Source organism: Chiloscyllium plagiosum, chromosome 46 (genome assembly GCF_004010195.1).
Source record: "Chiloscyllium plagiosum isolate BGI_BamShark_2017 chromosome 46, ASM401019v2, whole genome shotgun sequence".
Lineage (NCBI taxonomy): Eukaryota > Metazoa > Chordata > Chondrichthyes > Orectolobiformes > Hemiscylliidae > Chiloscyllium > Chiloscyllium plagiosum.
In genome coordinates, this window is record NC_057755.1 from 6,608,600 (window position 1) to 6,626,548 (window position 17,949).

At 46.5% G+C, this 17,949-nt stretch overlaps 1 protein-coding gene across 1 annotated transcript in view; it reads right to left on the minus strand.

Moving 5' to 3' along the window:
- Positions 1–15,497, minus strand: part of LOC122544071 (protein PAT1 homolog 1-like) — a 65,795-nt gene extending 50,298 nt beyond the window's left edge. The window contains exons 1-4 of the mRNA XM_043683073.1: positions 15,354–15,497; positions 4,272–4,374; positions 3,334–3,497; positions 3,100–3,183 (exon numbers count right to left, since the gene is read on the minus strand). Coding sequence (XP_043539008.1) covers positions 3,100–3,183; positions 3,334–3,497; positions 4,272–4,374; positions 15,354–15,473 — 471 coding nt within the window. The 5' untranslated portion in view covers positions 15,474–15,497. The remainder of the gene's footprint in view (positions 1–3,099; positions 3,184–3,333; positions 3,498–4,271; positions 4,375–15,353) is intronic.
- Positions 15,498–17,949: the final 2,452 nt, after the last annotated feature.

A 17,949-nucleotide genomic window follows, 5' to 3' on the forward strand; every position in this document is an offset into this window, starting at 1 on the left:
AGTTCTCCCTGTATTCCATGAGATCTAACCTTGCTAATCAGTCTCCCATGGGGAACCTTGTCGAACGCCTTACTGAAGTCCACATAGATCAGATCTACTGCTCTGACCTCATCAATCCTCTTTGTTATCTCTACAAAAAACTCAGTCAAGTTTGTGAGACATGATTTCCCACGCACAAAATCATGTTGACTATCCAGAATCAGTCCTTGCCTTTCCAAACACATGCACATCCTGTCCCTCAGGATTCCCTCCAACAACTTGCCCACCACTGAGGTCAGGCTCACCGGTGTATAGTTCCCTGGCTTGTCTTTATCGCTTTTAAACAGTGGCACCACGTCTGCCAACCTCCAGTCTTCTGACACCTCACCTGTGACTATCAATGATACAAATATCTCAGCAAGAGGCCCAGCAATCACTTCTCTAGCTTCCCATAGAGTTCTTGGGGACACCTGATCAGGTCCTGGGGATTTATCCATCTTTAACCGTTTCAAGAGATCAAGCACTTCCTCCTCTGTAATCTAGACATTTTGCAAGATGTCACCATCTATTTCCCTAGAATCTGTATCTTCTATAGCCTTTTCCACAGTAAATACTGATGCAAAATATTCAGTTAGTATCTCTCCCATTTTCTGTGGGTCCACACAAAGGCTGCCTTGCTGATCTTTGAGGGGCCCTATTCTCACCCTAGTTATCTTTTTGCCCTTAACATATTTGTAAAAACCCTTTGGATTCTCCTTAATTCTATTTCCCAAAGCTGTCTCATATCCCCGTTTTGCCCTCCTGATTTCCCTCTTAAGTATTCGCCAAATTCCTTTATACTCTCCTACGGATTCACTCCATTTATCTTGTCTATACCTGACATATGCTTCCTTCTTTTTCTTACCAAACCCTCAATTTCTTTAATCATCCAGCATTCCCTATACCTACCAGCCTTCCCTTTCACCCTGACAGGAATATACTTTCTCTGGATTCTTGTTATCTCTGTTCAGAAGAGATTTACCAGGACACTGCCAGTCATAACAAGAGGCTAGATAAGCTGGGAATTCTTTCACTGGAGCGTAGGAGGTTGAGGGGTGACCTTGGAAAGGTTTATAAAATCACAAGGGGTTTAGATAAGGTGAACGGCAGGTGCCTTTTCCCTTGGATAGAGGATTTCAAGACTAGGGGACATCTTTTTCAGAAGCGAGGAGAAAGATTTTAAAACAACAATTTTTTTTTTTTAAAACACAGAGTGGTTCGCGTGCGGAATGAACTTGCTGAGCAAGTGGTGAATGCGGGTACAGTTACAGCCTTGAAAAGATATTTGGATAAGTATGTGAATGAGGAATGTTTGGACAGATATGGGCCAAACCCAGGCAGGTGGGACTATGGTTGGCATGGACAGGTTGGATCGAAGGGTCTGTTTTCCATGCTGTATGGTTCTGACTCTGATGCCTTAGCGTTCTGGTTGTGGGGACAGAGCCCTTGAAGGCACATTCAGATTTTTTGGGGAGGCTACTGCACATGTCCTAATCATTAAAGAGGAGAGGGGATGTCCCAGAGGTCTGTGAGTGCTTTCAGGAGAGTCCCTGTCATTGATTAATTAATTACTTGCTGTATGGGCTTGGGGAAGGGGCAGCTGTGGAGGTGTGCAGGTTCTTTGGTCGTTCCAATATTGAGAAGGGGTTCCCTGAATTGTCTCAGTTTTTAAAAAAGGTCAACTTTTGATTTCTGAAAATGGGTCATTGGACTCAAAACGTTAACTCTGATTTCTCTCCACAGATGCTGCCAGACGTGCTGAGCTTTTCCAGTAATTCCTGTGTTTGTTTGAGGAAATCTCTGACCGGTTCAACACACGAACTATGGTCAAAGACAGCGTGCAGCACAGGAACCAGCTGCCTGCCTCAACTAGTCTGCACTGGTGTCTGCCTTCCTCACCAGGCCCCACCCATCCTCACATCAGCAGAAGATCTTTTCAGTCCTTTCTCACTACTCTGCTCATCCTTAGATACTGCGACACCGTTCACATCAACCGTGGTCTGTGGGAGCGAGTTCCAGATGCTCACTGGTCTCCTGGGACGGCAGTTTCTCCTGTGTCACGTCAAAACCAACTGGCAACATTGGAGTGGAATGGCCAGTTCCAGCACTGACCACGTGCCTTCCGTCGGAAAGATTTCGGGACACCTTCTTGCTCCAGAAAACCAAAGCCAGGACCTTGGCTTGTGAACACGCGGGGTTCAGTAACACAGAATGTGGGCGGTCTGTCTCGAACAACACCAGACCATTTGGCCTCTCAAGCCTGCTGCACCAATCAATAAAGAGACCACAGTCTGCTTGAGCGAAGTTCAGCCAACTTCCATGTTGATGGCTATTCGATTCCCCTCTTCCTGAAAAGAATCCCCAATGCTTACTCTGTCGATTTTAATTAACAATTTTTTCATCCCGTGCCACTTTTAATGTTTCATCTATCTGCACCATCAGGTCTCTATTATTCTCAATGCTCCTATTAACAGTGTCACAAACCCTGTCTGCTTTACTTGCTGCTCGTGGGATGTGGGCATTGCTGGCTGGGCCAGCAGTTATTGCCCATCCCTGATTGCCAGGGCAGTTAAGAGACAACCACATTGCTGTGGGTCTGGAGTCACATGTAGGCCAGAGCAAGGAAGTACAGCAGATTTCCTTCCCTGAAGGACATAAGTGAACCATATGGGTTCTTCTGACAATTGATACCAGACTGTTAACTCCAGATTTTTAATGAATCTAAATTCCACGATGGAGGGATTAGGACCCGGATCCCCAGAATACCACCCGAGTCTCCGGATTAAGAGTCCAGTGCTAATATAACTGGGCCATCATCTCCCCAAGGATCTGAGTACACATACTCCCTGGGTCCTTTTGCTCCTGCACTCCTTCTGAATTGTACCTCCTATTTTATAAAGATGAGCCAGTGTGACACACACACACCCTGTAAATAAGCAGAAGAGCTAAAGGTGCACAGGAAAATGCAACACCTCGTTCGGTAATACAGAAATCAATTTTGATTCTGTTAATAAAGCAGGGAGCAGTAAAGTTCACTTCGCAGTGATCGAGGTGAAGTAAACAGTAAGTGATCTGACTTACCTCTAAGTGGGAGAGGAAAGGATTTCCGATTCCACCGAACACCATGGGCCCTTCCCACATGCTGGGGTTCGGTCGAGGGGGTGCCTGTGAGCAAGATGTAGGAGGCAGTGAGAGAGTTTTAAACAGGCAGGGATCATACAGAAAGTGTCTCGAAGACACCAGCCCGAGGTGTCAGTGCACAAGAGGGTGGGGGAGCTGGCGCTGTGGGGACAGGCTGGGCTGGACTCGACTCACCTGCAGCGGAAGGTTAGATGGCACTGCCCTCATGATGGCTGGGTCCTCCAGGTCACTGTCAATGACCAGCTTGCTGATGCTCTCCGCCAAGTTGCTCTCCTTCAACAGGTCATCTGGGTCCCCTGTCGGATCAGCCAGGCCGTCATGCTGCTCCTCCCAGTCCTCTGCCAAGCCGAAATTCAAGAGAGTCAGACGGAGCTTTGGCTCTCTTTGCCAGGCAACTACGTCATTCAGCAGCGATCCAAACACGCGCGCAAACCCCCCAATTCACCATCAACCCTCTGCCCATAGACAGTCACCCGTAACACACAGCCAATGTACTGACAGTCAGAGATCTCCCTGATTGTGATGTCAAGTTGATTTTCTGAAACATAACTTTTATACAACATATCCAAGAGCATATTCCAAGTCAATTCAAACAGGGCACTGCATGACGAACAACAGCGGTCAGCATTTCTACACTGAGCACTCTTCAGTGCTTCAATATAATTACATTACATCTAATAACAAGCATACTTCCCAAGAGGGTTTGAGAGCTAAGGGGCAACTTAAGATGAAAAACCTTACATGTTAGCTTTTCCATACTGTGCCGTGACCATTTAGAACACAGCTAAATGGTAGACCTGGTCATTGCAACGTGCCTGTCTGGCAACACTCTGATGTGGGGAAACATGGAGAATAAGCAGACAACGCACAAGCTTCCAGCTGGTGAATTTGTGCTGACCACTAAGTTGGTGGTCCTCCAGCAGCAGCAGCTCAGCATCCCCGAAAACAGCCTCACAGAACAGAGTTCTGACATGCAACTGCTGTTCAAGCTGTCACAATGGTCCAGCAGCCAGACCCCAGTGAGAGTCAGATGGACAAGGCAGACAAGAATGGAATATCTGCAAATGATTGCTGAGGGGGCATTTGAACAAACCTCCCACGCCATGACTTACCGACCGCACCAGGCCCGAACGTGTCGTCATTGAACTGGTCGATATCGTGATCTTCCTCTTGGAGAGCTTCTTCATCTTCCTCGATCGGGCTGTCATCGAGGGACTGAAAGGACAAGATGCATATCATTACTGGCCAGGCGAGCCTTGGAAATGCCCTCAGGAAGTGACAAGACTGGACCTGCATCCCCAAGGGTTTGGAAAAATAAGAGGTGGGTTCAACAAAGCACGGAGGCTAAGTTGCAGAAAGGACATTCCCCTGGCAGAGAGCGGGGCCGAGAAGCAGGGCACAGAGTCTCAGAAAAAGTGGCAAGCTATTTAGCACTGACACGACTTGGAAGGTCCTTACTAAATAAATACCTAACCATGTTTTGAAAACAGGTCACATTACCAGAAGAGGAAATGCTCAAGGTTAGCAAAGGTTACAAAGAGATCTTGATCAATTGGGTCAATGGGGTGAAGAGTGACAGAGGGAGCTTAACTTGAATAAAAACAAGGTGCTGCATTTTGGTAAAACTAACAAGGGCAGGACTTATACAATTAAAAGTCGGGCTTTGGGTTGTGTGACAGAACCAATTGACCTCGGGCTTCAGGTACATAATTCTTTGAAGTTTGTGACACAGATAAATAGGATGGTTAAGAAGGCATTTGGCACACTAGCCTTCATTGCTCAGACCTTGGCGCATAGGAGTTGCACAGGACATTGGTGAGGTCTCTTCTGGAGTACTGTGTCCAGTTATAGATGCGTGAAAAAGTTGCACCTTAGGTCTCTTGTATATCTTTCCGCTCTCACCCGAAACCTATGCCCTCTAGTTATGGACTCCCCTACCCCAGGGAAAAGACTTTGTCTATTTACCCTATCCATGCACCTCATAATTTTGTAAACCTCTATAAGGTTGCCCCTCAGCCTCCGACGCTCCAGGGAAAACAGCCCCCGCCTGTTCAACCTCTCCCTCTAGCTCAGATCCTCCAACCCTGGCAACATCCTTGTAAATCTGTTCTGAACCCTTTCAAGTTTCACAAAATCGTGTCCACAGGAGGGAGGCCAGAATCACACGCAATTCTCCAAAAGTGGTCAAACTCACATTCTGTAGAACCATTATAGGACCCACCAACTCCCATACTCAATGCATTGATCAATAAAGGAAAGCATACAAAACGCCTTCTTAACTATCCTGTCTATCTGCAACTCCACTTTTAATGAACTATAAACGTGCACTCTAAGGTCTCTTTGTTCAGCAACACTCCCCAGGACCACAACATTAAGTGTAATAGTCCTGCTCTGACTTGCCTTTCCAAAAGGCAGCAACTCACATTGATCTAAATTAAAATCCTCAGCTTATTGGCCTATCTGATCAGAATCCCGTTGTACCTGAGGTAACATTCTTCGCTGTCCACTACACCTCCAGTTTTGGTGTCATCTGCAAATTTACTAACTGTATCTCCTAAGTTTGCATCCGAATCATTTATATAAACGACGAAAAACAGTGGACCCAGCACCGGGCCTTGCCGCACTCTACTGGTCATAAGCCTCTAGTCTGAAAAGCAAACCTTCACCATCAGCCCGCATCAGCTACCTTCGAGCCAGTACTGTATCCAAATGGCTGGCTCTCCCTGCATTCTGTGTGATCCAAACTTGTTGGCCCGTCTACCACCAGGGCTTAGAGGCTCACTGAAAATATTCAAAAGAGAGATCGAGGAATGCCTGAATGTTAAGGGTAGTAAATAACAGAGATAGTGCAGAAAAATGGTATTGAGGTAATCAAACAGCAAAGCAACATCGATGGGCCAAGCTGCCTTCCCTGCCTCTACTTAGGTGGTTTCTACTTACTGAGTTCTGGTAAACATAGCATACAGAGTTCCTGTACACTGTTGTCACCTTCATTTCATACTGGGTGTTACTGTGCACAGTTCTGATCTCCACATCATACAAGACCACTGTGCAGAGTGCACATTTCGATATTTCTCAGAGTCAGCAGGCAGAGTGCATATCATTCTGGGAGTTATTGTGTGCAGTTCCTGTTTCTATATTACATCAGAAAGGGCACAGGAAGGGTAAATAGACAAGTTATTTTCCCTGGGGTGGGGACGTCCAGAACAAGAGGGCATAGGTTTAGGGTGAGGGTAAAGATTTAAAAGGGCAGCTTTTTCACATACACGGTGGTGCATGCATAGAATGAGCTACCAGAGGAAGTGGTACAGGCTGGTTGCAACACTGAAAAGGCATCTGGATGGGTGTATGAAGGGAAAGGGTTTGCAGGGATATGGGCTGGGTGCTGGAAAGTGGGAGTAGATTAGGTTGGGATATCTGGTCAGCATGGACGAGTTGGACTGGAGGCTCTGTTTCCATGCAGTACATCTCTATGATTCAAAGACACATGGGAGCACTGTACACCTTCCAAACTTGAAAGATGTCAATTCCAAATCACTTGGAGGGGAACTGACAGGTGGTGTTGTTTCTATGTGTTCAGAATGAATTAGAATTATTTTTTTTTGGTCTGGTGTACTCAAGTAGATTTACTTGTCCTTCTCCTTCTGGACAGTTTGGCAAGTCCTGCCTGAAAGTTCTGGCCAATCTCTGCAGTCCATCTTGCAGATAGCATACACTGTAGTTGCTGAGCATGAACCATGCAGAGAGTCAACATTTCTGGATGTGGTGCCAAACAAAACAAGCTGCTCTGTCATGGATGGTGTCCTGAACGTACGCAACATTCAGAACAAGCACAAGGACAGGTTAATGGGTATGATCTTACAGCTATTACGGAGACATGTTGACAAGGAACTGAAAGCTGGGAAATAAATATTCAGAGCAATGTGACATTTCGAAAGGACAGACAGGAAGTAAGGAATGATGGGTAGCATTGTTAGCACGGGATGGAATAAGCAGTACAGCAAGAAATTATTAATGATCGGAAGATACAGAACCCACATCGGTGGAAAATAAGAAATAAAAAGGGGAAGATGACTCCAGCAGCAGTCGCACACAGGTTGCCAAGCAGCTGCCATAACAAAAGCATATATTAATCATTGGTATTTTTAATCTTAATGCAGATTGGGATGGTCAGATTGGCAGAGATAGCCACGAGGAAGAAGTCAGACTGTGTTTTTTTGGACAGTTTCCACGAACAGTAATAATAATAATAATAATAATAATAATAAAAGAACTGCAGGAGATGGAGATCTAAAAAACAAAGACACCAAGTGCTTACACTCCTACCTTCACATCCAAAGCACCACAAGCCACCATTACCACCACCTCCGGCGGGATGCTACACAGACTTATATCCCCCCCCGACCCACACTTGGCAGCAATCCATATGGACCCAGGACACCCTGGTCCACTCCTCCTCTGCTCTCAACAACCCAGCACCTTCCCACGAAATCGCAGAAGGTCCAACGTTTGCCCGTTTACCCCCTCCTTCTTCATTACCTCAGGACCTAGATACACCATCCAGGGAGCGCAGCAATTCACCTGCACTTCATTCAATCCAATCTGCTGTATTCGGTGTTCATAATGAGGTCTCCTGTCTGCTGGGGAGATGAAAGACAGAATGCCTCTGCTCTACTTTTCTAATTTCTGGTATTACACACCCTGTTCTGCTTCTGAGATATTTCTTCATTGGAATTTATGATCTTGGTAATCGTTCAACATAGTAATAGTCACACTTGTTGAATCAAGAGACTCAGATCACCGGTGATGTCAAAATGCCACTGATCACCAATGGTCCTTCCCGTTATTAGCTTGGACATCTGTGAAGGACGACCTCTAATTCTATCCCTCTCGTTCATGTTCTGTGCTCTGTTTACAATTCGCTGCATTGGCCAAAAGCAACTGTTAATCAATATCTCGTGACATCGTGATATTTCAGGGCACTGAAGGCGAGCTCATACAGCCAATTTTCAGAAGCCGTTTGATGAGATGCCACACAGATCCAATGCCAACGATTGCACAATGTTCAGCATCATTCGCACCTCCTCAGATATTGAAGCAGTCCAGGTTCAAATGCAACAAGATCTGGACAATACTCACGTTTGTACTGACATATGCCAATAATGTTCATACCACACAACTGCCAAGCAAAGACCATCTCTATAAAGAGACAATGCAACCACTACTCCGTGAACATTCAATACAATTATCATCACAAACTTCCAGTGTCAACATCCTTAGGGTCACCATTGACCAGAAACTCAACTGGACCTGCCAGATAAATACACAGCAGGTCTGACACTAGGAACATACTCCAGTGAGGAACTCACCTCCACCCTGGATGGGTGCATACCAGAGGGTTTAATTTCTGTATACAAGTTGTACATTTAAGACAGCTGTAAAGGAATTTCATCTCTCAGAAGGGAGTGCATCTGTGGAATTCTTCACCGCAGAGGGCTGATATAGCTGGGTCGCTTCAAAACTGAAATGGATGGATTTTTAAACTGGAGGGCAATCAAAGGGTACTGAGAAAAGGCATGAATGTGAAGTTGAGGATTAGCAGATTAACCTTGACCCAATTTAATGGCAAAGCAGACTCTGTGGGCTGAATGGCCTACTTTGCTCTTACGTCATACGGTTTTAAGCTTCTTGAGGTTTGTTGGAGCTGTATCCACCCAGGCAAGTGGGGAGTATTCCAGCACACTCCCAGTTTGTGCCTTGTAGATGGTGGACAGGCTCTGGCCAGTCAGGAGGATGAGTTGCTCACTGCAAGATTCACAGTATTTGACGTGCTCTTGTAGCGACAGTGTTCTATGACGAAGCCAACTCAGTTGCTGGTCACTGGTGACCCCAGCACGTTGACTGAGGGATTCAGTAATGGTCAAGTCAGTGAATGGCGGGGATGGTTGGTGTGGTTAGATTGTCTCGTATTGGAGATGCCTGTGGCATGAATGTTACTTCCCACTTGTCAATCATTGGCCTTGATCTCCCCAAAGCCTTGTCCACCATTTGTAATGCACACGTCACAAGTCTGATGGAGAACTCTCAAGATGACCGGATGAGTGCAGCCTCAACACTATTCAAGAAGGTCCACAGCACCCAGGGCAAAGATGCCTGCTTATTTGGCACTCCATCTACCACATTCAACGTAAAACAGTGGCAGCAGTGCATACCACCTACATTAACCGACCAGGGCTCCTCTGACCCATGACCTGAACTGCTTCTACCCCTGCTCCATCAAAAAGAGTCACATACCATACTGGATTGGAACTACTTAGTGATGCTTTTCCACTGGGGCTGGTTCAAAATCCTGAAACTCCTTTCCGAAGAGACCCACAATTGTCACTATGTCCCTGCTTCAAAACAGCAGGTCACCACAAACCTCAGCATGGTCAATTACACGGGCACCATTTTCATACACACTGTTGGCGCTGTGACTTGGTTGGCAATGAATGTTGGTCCAGCCAGTGAAACATACCCATCCTGGGTACAGATTAAAGAAACCTTGTTGATCAGTTAATAGCAAAACAATTCTCACCTAGAGTGAGATGAAGAGATACCAACAACACTGGTCACCAAATCTGGATCTACAAGATGGATTTCAAAGTTTGAAAATTCAGATTCAGGGAAGAAATTCCAGAGCTCAGAGCCCAGGCGGCTGGACGAACGACGACCAACAGTTGCAAGATTAAAATCCACAAAAATCCAGCTGGCTGGTACGTTGGATTAGTGGTTAGCAGTGCTGCCTCACAGCATCGAGAACCTGAGTTCGATTCCAACCTCGGATGAATGTCTGTGTGGAGTTTGCACATTTTCCCCCGTGTCGGCATGGATTTCCTCCAGGTACTCTGGTCTCCTTCCACGCTCCAAAGATGTGCAGATTCGGGTGGATTGGCCATGATAAGTTGCCCCTCAGTGTCTAGGGATGTGCATGCTCGGTGGGTTAGCCACAGAAAATGCGGGGTTACAGGGATAAGGCAGGGGATAGGAAGCTCTTGAGAGGGTCGGCGTGGGCTGAGTAGCCTTCCTCCACACAGTAGAGATTCTATGATACTGCTTTGCCACAAAATAAGGATGCCTCTCTGCCTTGAAATTAATACAACTCTGACGTTGTAAATATGTATTACAGAAATACATTCTCAAAATAGGCCAGCATCTCAGTTGATCATCCCTATTTTAAGCAAGCTGGAATATGTGGGGATTGATTATTTATGCCTGACAACACTTGTGACTCTTTGGAGTTATATCACAATGGAAGGCAGGCTGTTTCTTGCTAGATTGTACTTGATCAACTGTCCCAGCCCAATCTACGGCAAAAGAAACCAAACTCCTTGTTAATATGGATATCAAACCATAGAGAAGACCCCATTTCACTCAATCCCTGCCTTCCTGCACATGACTGAATGACAAGAGATTTTGACTTTGCCGACTTTGCTGGCTCCTAGGAAAGTACACTTTATTCCCAACAAAGATTTCTCACAGCATAAGACTCTTCCTGATCGCTGCCTCTCCCTTTGAGTCTCTTGAGCTGCCTTCAATTTCTCCTCTCCATCTCTCACCCATCTCTCTTTCTTCATCTCCATTGCTATCACGCCTCACAATCTTCCCACCTCAGGCGACTGACTGTGTGGAGTTTGCACATTCTCACCCGTGTCTGCGTGGGTTTTCTCCCACAGTCCAAAAATGTGCAGGTGAGGTGAATTGGCCATGCTAAATTGCCCGTAGTTTAGGGGCAGGGGTAAATGTAGGGGAATGGATTGCGCTTCGGCGGGTCGGTGTGGACTTGTTGGGCCGAAGGGCCTATTTCCACACTTTAAGTAATCTAATCTAATCTCGTGACTCACCTATCCACAGCTCATCTCAATCTCGTGCTTTACAATGCCTCATCCCATGCCTACCTGGTCATCTTCTCATTCGCTGTCTATCTTTCTCACTCGACTGCACACCCAGGCTTGCCCTCCGTCTCTGCTGCTCTTTCTCAACATTCTCCGTTCCTCATCACCAGCCTCCCCCACTCATACGTATTACAAACATGAAACATGCACTTTACCTTAATCATCATCATCATCATCATCATGTTCCCCCCCCCCCGCCCCCGAAGTAGACCAGCCAGACAGCTCTCCAGGGGAAATCATTTACAGGAGTTCAACCTGACATATTCACTTTTGACCTTCAGGGATTTTATTTTAACAGTCTGTGTTAATTTGAGGAATTTGTTATCTAAGCTCACATTCCCAGGACAGGGTCAGATACACAGTAAATCAAACAAAGCTCAAAGACAGTCAAGTCTGAAAGCTCCAAACTAGAGGGAGATAGTGGGTCGTGATTATGTCACTGGAGCAGATATCCAGACGCCCAGACAAGTGTACTGGGGACAAGGGTTCAAATCCCATTAATGCACCTGATAGAACTTTAAGAAGTAAATTGATAAATCTGGAATTAACAGCTAGTCTCAGAATCGGAAACCAACAGCAATTGTTACAGAAACCAATTTGATTCACCTTACTTGGTCTGATTAATCAGTGACAGGCTTACATGTGGTGGACTTGTGTGTTCACTGAATTGGAATGGACAAGTTAGTCAGCTCACGCAGACTTTGAAAAGAGCATCAAATGTTCACCCACGAAGAAAGAAACCCACCCATCCACCCCCACCCATTTTTCAAGTATGTAGTTACAGAAGTTCTGGTCTCTCCCCAATCGGGAAGGTGTTGTTAAACTTGAATAGGTTCACAATAGATTAACAAGAATGTTGCCAGGGTTTTTTTGGGGGGAGGGTGTGTTGAGCTACAGGGAGAGGCTAAGTAGGATGGAGCTGCTTTCCCTGGAGCATCAGAGGCTGAGGAGTGACCTTGTAGAGGTTTATAAAATCATATGGGGAATGGATAGGGTGAATAGACGGCCATCGTTTCTCCAAAGTCGGGGAGTACAAAACTAGAGGGCATAGATTTAAGGTGAGAAGGGAAAGATTTAAAAGGGACCTAAAGGGGAATGTTTTCACATTGAGGGTGGTACTGTGTTTGGAATGAGCTGCCAGGGATGATTGTGGAGGCTGGTACAATTACAACATCTCTCTGCCGAGAAAATTATTTGCCCCGTGCTTCTCTTCACTCGACCTGACGAAGGAGCAGCACTCTGAAAGCCTGTGATTTCAAATGAACTTGTTAGACTATAACCTGGCGTTGTGTACCTTCTAACATTTAAAAGGTATCTGGATGGTTATGTGAAAAGAAAGGTCTTAGAGGGACATGGGTCAAATGCTGGCAAATCAGACGAAATTAATTTAGGATATCTGGTCAACGTGGACGAAAGGTCTGTTTCTGTGCTGTCTATCTCTATGTCTATTTCCAATATGTTCTGTCGAGAACAAAATTAGGCCTTGGCGTTTTCAGTTTCCCCTGAGAGCATGTGTTTGTTTATTCCAAGCTATCAATTCCCTTTTTGTTTTGATCCTAGCTGATGGCAATACTGAACAAGTCAGGTTCCAGAATCAAATCTGGCTTGGTGAACTAAGTTTTACATTTTGATTTCTTCACCATAAGTTCAGCCACTGAATTTATACAAATGCAACGTGCATGCGAACACACACACGTACAGTTGTGCATGTACTTTGTATGAAAAAACACACATTTTATTACAGTGACAGAAGACACCTTGGAAATACCTTTTTGCAAAGATCAGAAAAAAGGTAAAACACTATATCCTCACAAAATTCTTCACAGATACACAGTGAAGTAAAACTAATACTTTGATTCCTTTTTTTTTAAATCAACGGAAAAGGCTACAAGCTATCAGTGAATTACTGTATTCACCAGCTTCAGTCACTCCAGCTGAGAAGTGTAAGATGAGAACTAGGGCTTTTCCCAAACCTATCTACTTGGACTGCTGAAGTAGCTTCTCACCTTTTTTTTCCAGTTCTGAAGACCTAGAGACTGCCAATATCAAAATTTCTCAACGCAAAATGCATCTTTTCTCTCTGAACTGGATATGCTGACATTTTCTGTCAATCTGTCTCCTTTTGGGTCATAAATCTTCCAAGTCAGTGAATACTTCTAGTTCAGCAATCATCTCACCATGTAGCGTTTTGCTTGTCTTGTGAGTTTACTCAAAGCAGATGATGATCTATTGGCAAAAAGATTGTTTCGGACCATTTCATAAAGTCACCTTCACTGTACCAAAAACCAAAAACTCACTGACCTCTATTTTATAACCAAAGTCCCAAACAATAATATATTATAATTCTTTGCCACACTTCATTATTTGAAAATACTTGAGACTCAAGCTTCAGTGCAAAGATAAAAGTCTAATTTCTGCAAGAGATAGTTATGCAGCAGGCCATTCAGCCCCTCAAGTCAAGATACTCCCCAGAGATCTATCCAGTTAATCCCAGGCTTCACCTGTAGCCCCACTGATTTATTTACTTCAAACAACTATCCAACTTCCCTTGGAAGTGCTTGCTTATTGTCACCTCATAAATAAAACACATGCAGACACTACCTTTGCCACAACACCCCATAGATTGTTCAGAGCGGTGTTGAACAGACAGAACTACGGCGCTACAAATGTGTGTCAGCACAGTGCTGTAACATCAAATACACAAACTCCATACTCTGATACCTCAAATATGTTTAACAGAAAGCTAACAGTGTGCCTTGAATATTTTACTTACACCTGAACACAAATTTTTGAGACTTCCGTGCATAGAGCTGAAAATCGCCTTGCATCCCTGCAGGGAGAGGGGAGGGAAGTTGGGGGTTGGAGGGAAGTGTGATATGAATGAAGCTAAGAAATAAATGCTTCAAAACATAGCAGCTGACTTGTATTCATCAAGTCCCACACTATGGTGAACCGGCATTGAGATGTGACGTAATACACATTGAGCACAACAAACGGGCAAACAGTTCTTGGAGTTAGCTGAGAGGGAACATTTGACCTCATTGAACTTCACAGCATAAAGGTGACACTTTTGCCAACTGCAGCGTTCCTCAGTAATGACCCTCAAGTAGTGCACGCCACTACATCAGCGCAGACCCCCTGACAGTGCGTTGTTCCCCCAGCACAGACCCTCCCACAGTACTGACCCTCTGACAATGCAGCGCTCCCTCAGCACTGGACTTCTGACAGTGCGGTGATCCCTCAGCACTGACCCTCTGACAGTGTGGCAGTCCATTAGCACTAACCTCTCAACAGTGCGGCGCTCTCCCTCTCGATTCATTAACAGAGCATGGCTCCCTCAGTCGTGTTCACTGAACAATGGGCTATGTGGCAGGGTGGAGAAACTGGGATGTCATAGTTTGAGTTGAGGGTGAAGATGGTGGTCCAAGTCAGTCTCCAAAACCTGGGAATAGGGAGGCGCAGGAAGTGGATATTCACAACTGTCGGTGTGTGTGTATTCTTTTGGGCCACAATTCCCATCGTTTGGTGGGGTTTCACACTTCCCAGGGTTAGATTGGAAGTTTGGATGAGGGAGAGGAGGGAAGGGTGCAAGAGTCACAGTCTTTGGAGAGATAGGGTGGGATTACAATACCAAGAGATTTGAGGAGAATGACCGTGTCTGAGGACGGAGTAGTGCTCTCAGCTCGTAGTAGTTGGGTAGAGGTCATGGTTCTTGGGTGTAGAGGAAGTCACAGGCAGGGCACAAAGTTCAAGGATCAGTGGGGGGAGAGGGGTGAGGTAGGAGGTCACAGATTCTGTATTAAATCGTGTTACATTCACTGAATTCACCACTGTTAACATCCAAACGGTGTGGACAACACCACACACTTTAACGGGCGGACAGGGAGGATCACAGTGTTTAGGATGAGGAGCCACAGATATGGGGGAGGTTGTTGGGGGTGGGGGTAGAAATTACAAGATGGAGGGATCACCAGTCTGGAAGGGGAGACGGCAATGTTTGGTCAGAGTCAGTGTCTGGGGTTGGGTCACAGCATCTAGATGAGGTCAGCACCTGGGGAGAGGTCACAGCACTTCGGGGGGGAGGTTTCTCAGGCCGATACCTGAACCCCTTCCTCTCCCGCTGTGAGGGGAGACCCTGGGGGTTAGGCCGCGGCCTTCAGCCCGGGCCTTGGCCCCTCAATCCCCCCCTCACCACAGACGCACACGGTGGGGAATCGAGCGGCCGTTTCGCCTCCCAACTGCCCGCCGCGCTCGGCTCACCTGCCGGTCCGACAGCGCGAACATGTCCCGGGACATGGCTCCGACTCTCGCCACTCCGTCGCTAACCCATCCCGACCGCCGCCATTGGCCGCGCCTGCGCGCACTGCCAGCACCGAGCATGCGCGGTCACGCCGCTGACGGGCTGGGGAGGGAAAGGGGCGGCGGTGCGCCTGCGCGTGCGCGCGGGACCCGGGCCGACGGATCGGCGCGTGCGCACTCTCTCCCGATCGCGCGGCCCTCCCCGCCCGTGAAAAAGCGGAGCCGCACCCACTCGGGAAGCATGCGCAAGACGTACTGAGCATGCGCGGGAAGGGGAGGGACGACCATGAGTGAAGGGGCGGGGCTGGACTTTCGGGGAGAGAGAGACAACAGGAGATCACGTGTTCCAGAGCCCAGAGAGGGATGGATGGAGGTGGGGGTGGAGCACGGGGAATGCTTTGTTTAAGGAAGCCATGCAGTCATGGTTTGCAAATGCCGGTGTTGGACTGGGGCGTACAAAGTTAAAAATCACACAACCACGGGTTTAAATGGAAGCACTAGCTTTCGGAGCGCTGCTCCTCCTTCAGGCGCTTCATCAGCAGCGCTCCGAAAGCTAGTGCTTCCAATTAAACCTGTTGGACTATAACCTGGTGTTGTGTGATTTTTAGCCATGCAGTCAGGTTTTCTTCGGAGTCAGTTTGCAGAAAGCTCACCAGGATTTAGAATTAGAATTAGAATTAGAATGTCCTTTATTGCCACGTACGCTCAAGGACAGGAGCACAGTGAAAAGTTTGCAAACAGGAGGCTGGAAGAACACAGCAAGCCGGGCGAACCATATGGCCTAGGTACATAAATTAGGCCAGGAGAAAGTGAGGACTTTCGAAATTAATGCAATATTCTCTACCTACCAGTGTGTATTAGTGAGGGACGTGTGGGGGTGGGTAGTATAATCGGTAGCGCGTCACACCTTTTAATCTGAGGGTGCAGGGTTCTAGTCCCTGATCGGGCTCTGCCTTTAAAAATGGAGTTCTCAGTCCTGTATCTAAACAATCAATTCGTGAGACGAGAAAACCTGATTTGTTTCAAGACTGAAACAAAACACGTCGCCCAGAAGCAGCAGACAGGCTGATTTCAAACTCATTCTGCTGTTCATCCACGTAACATTACCACAGGTAAATGTTTCAATTCCTTCCCTGGTAATTATTTGACACTGTTGAAGTATAGTTTTTGCGCTTGCACTATGGGGAGATTGTGGATACGACTGTGTTACAGAAACACATTGGACAGAGTAGATAAAAGCCGAAAGAATTGCGGATGCTGGCCATCAGAAATTGCTGGAAAAGCTGAGTACCTATGGTAGCATCTGTGGAGAGAAATCAGCGTTACCCGTTTGGGTCGAGTGACTCTTTCTGCAGAGTCTGAGCGAGATTTATTCATAATTTCCCCAGTTGTGAAACTTGAAAGAGTTCAGAAACCATTTCCAAAGTTGTTGCCAGGTTGGAGGACTTGAGCTATAGAGAGAGGCTGAATAGGCTGGGACTGTATCCTCTGGGGGGTTGCAGGCTAATGGGTGACCACTGAGAAGTTTATAAAATCATGAGAGGCATGGATAGGATACATAGACTAAGTGTTTTCTCTGGAGTGTGCGAGTCCAGAACGAGAGGGCATAGATTTAGGGTGAGAGGGGATAATGTTACAAGGAGATTTCTTTTTACAAGCAGAGGATGGTGCATGTGTGCGATGAGCGGCTAGAGGGAGTGGTGCAGGCTGCTACAATGACAACATTGAAAAGGCATTTGGATATGTGCATGAACAGGAAGGTTTTAAAAGATATGGGCCAGCAGCCGGCAAATGGGGCTAACATAGCTTTGGATATCTGGCTTGTATGGACTGAAGGGTGTGGGTGTATTTCTATGATTTAAAGCTCTATAACTGCGTGGTGCGCTCGGGCCTCCACGATAACTGGCAACTTTTGGATTTATGGTTCACGTTGGAATGGTAACATACAAGCAATCATAATTTCCCAACTCATTTCAGTCGAGGAGCACGAACCCACGGCCTTCTACAGGTAAAGCCGACGTGATAACCACTACACCATGGAACCTACAAGCCCTGAAAGCAACCCGTGACTGTGTTTGACCTGATTTGGAACCGGAGGGTTTCGGAGCACAGCCCCTTCTTCAGTTCTCTCGCTGCCTTTCCTGTGCGTTCAAATAAACCTGTCGGACTATATTCTGGCGTGGTGTGATTTTTGACTTTGTCCAGCCCAGTCCAACTGCGGCGCTTACACGACACGTGGTTTCCTTGACACATTCTGCTTGCAGCCATTTGGAAGATGGATTTGGTTTTTTTTTTCTCAGCACTGAGAGTCTCACTGGGCTGGAAACATGAATCGTGTTTTCTCCCGACAGTTGATGTCAGGGCTGTTGATTTTCACGAACAATTTGTGTCCCTCTCCTTGTGAGTGCGTTTGGAAGGCTTCAGCTGGAAGTGGTGAATTTATTTTTTGACTTCAGGAAGCAACCTGCAAGCCAACCGCACAGAAAGAAGAAGATGAGAGAGTGTGGAGTTGATGCAGGATTGGAGATGGGTTGGTGCCGGTGAAATGCGATTGTGA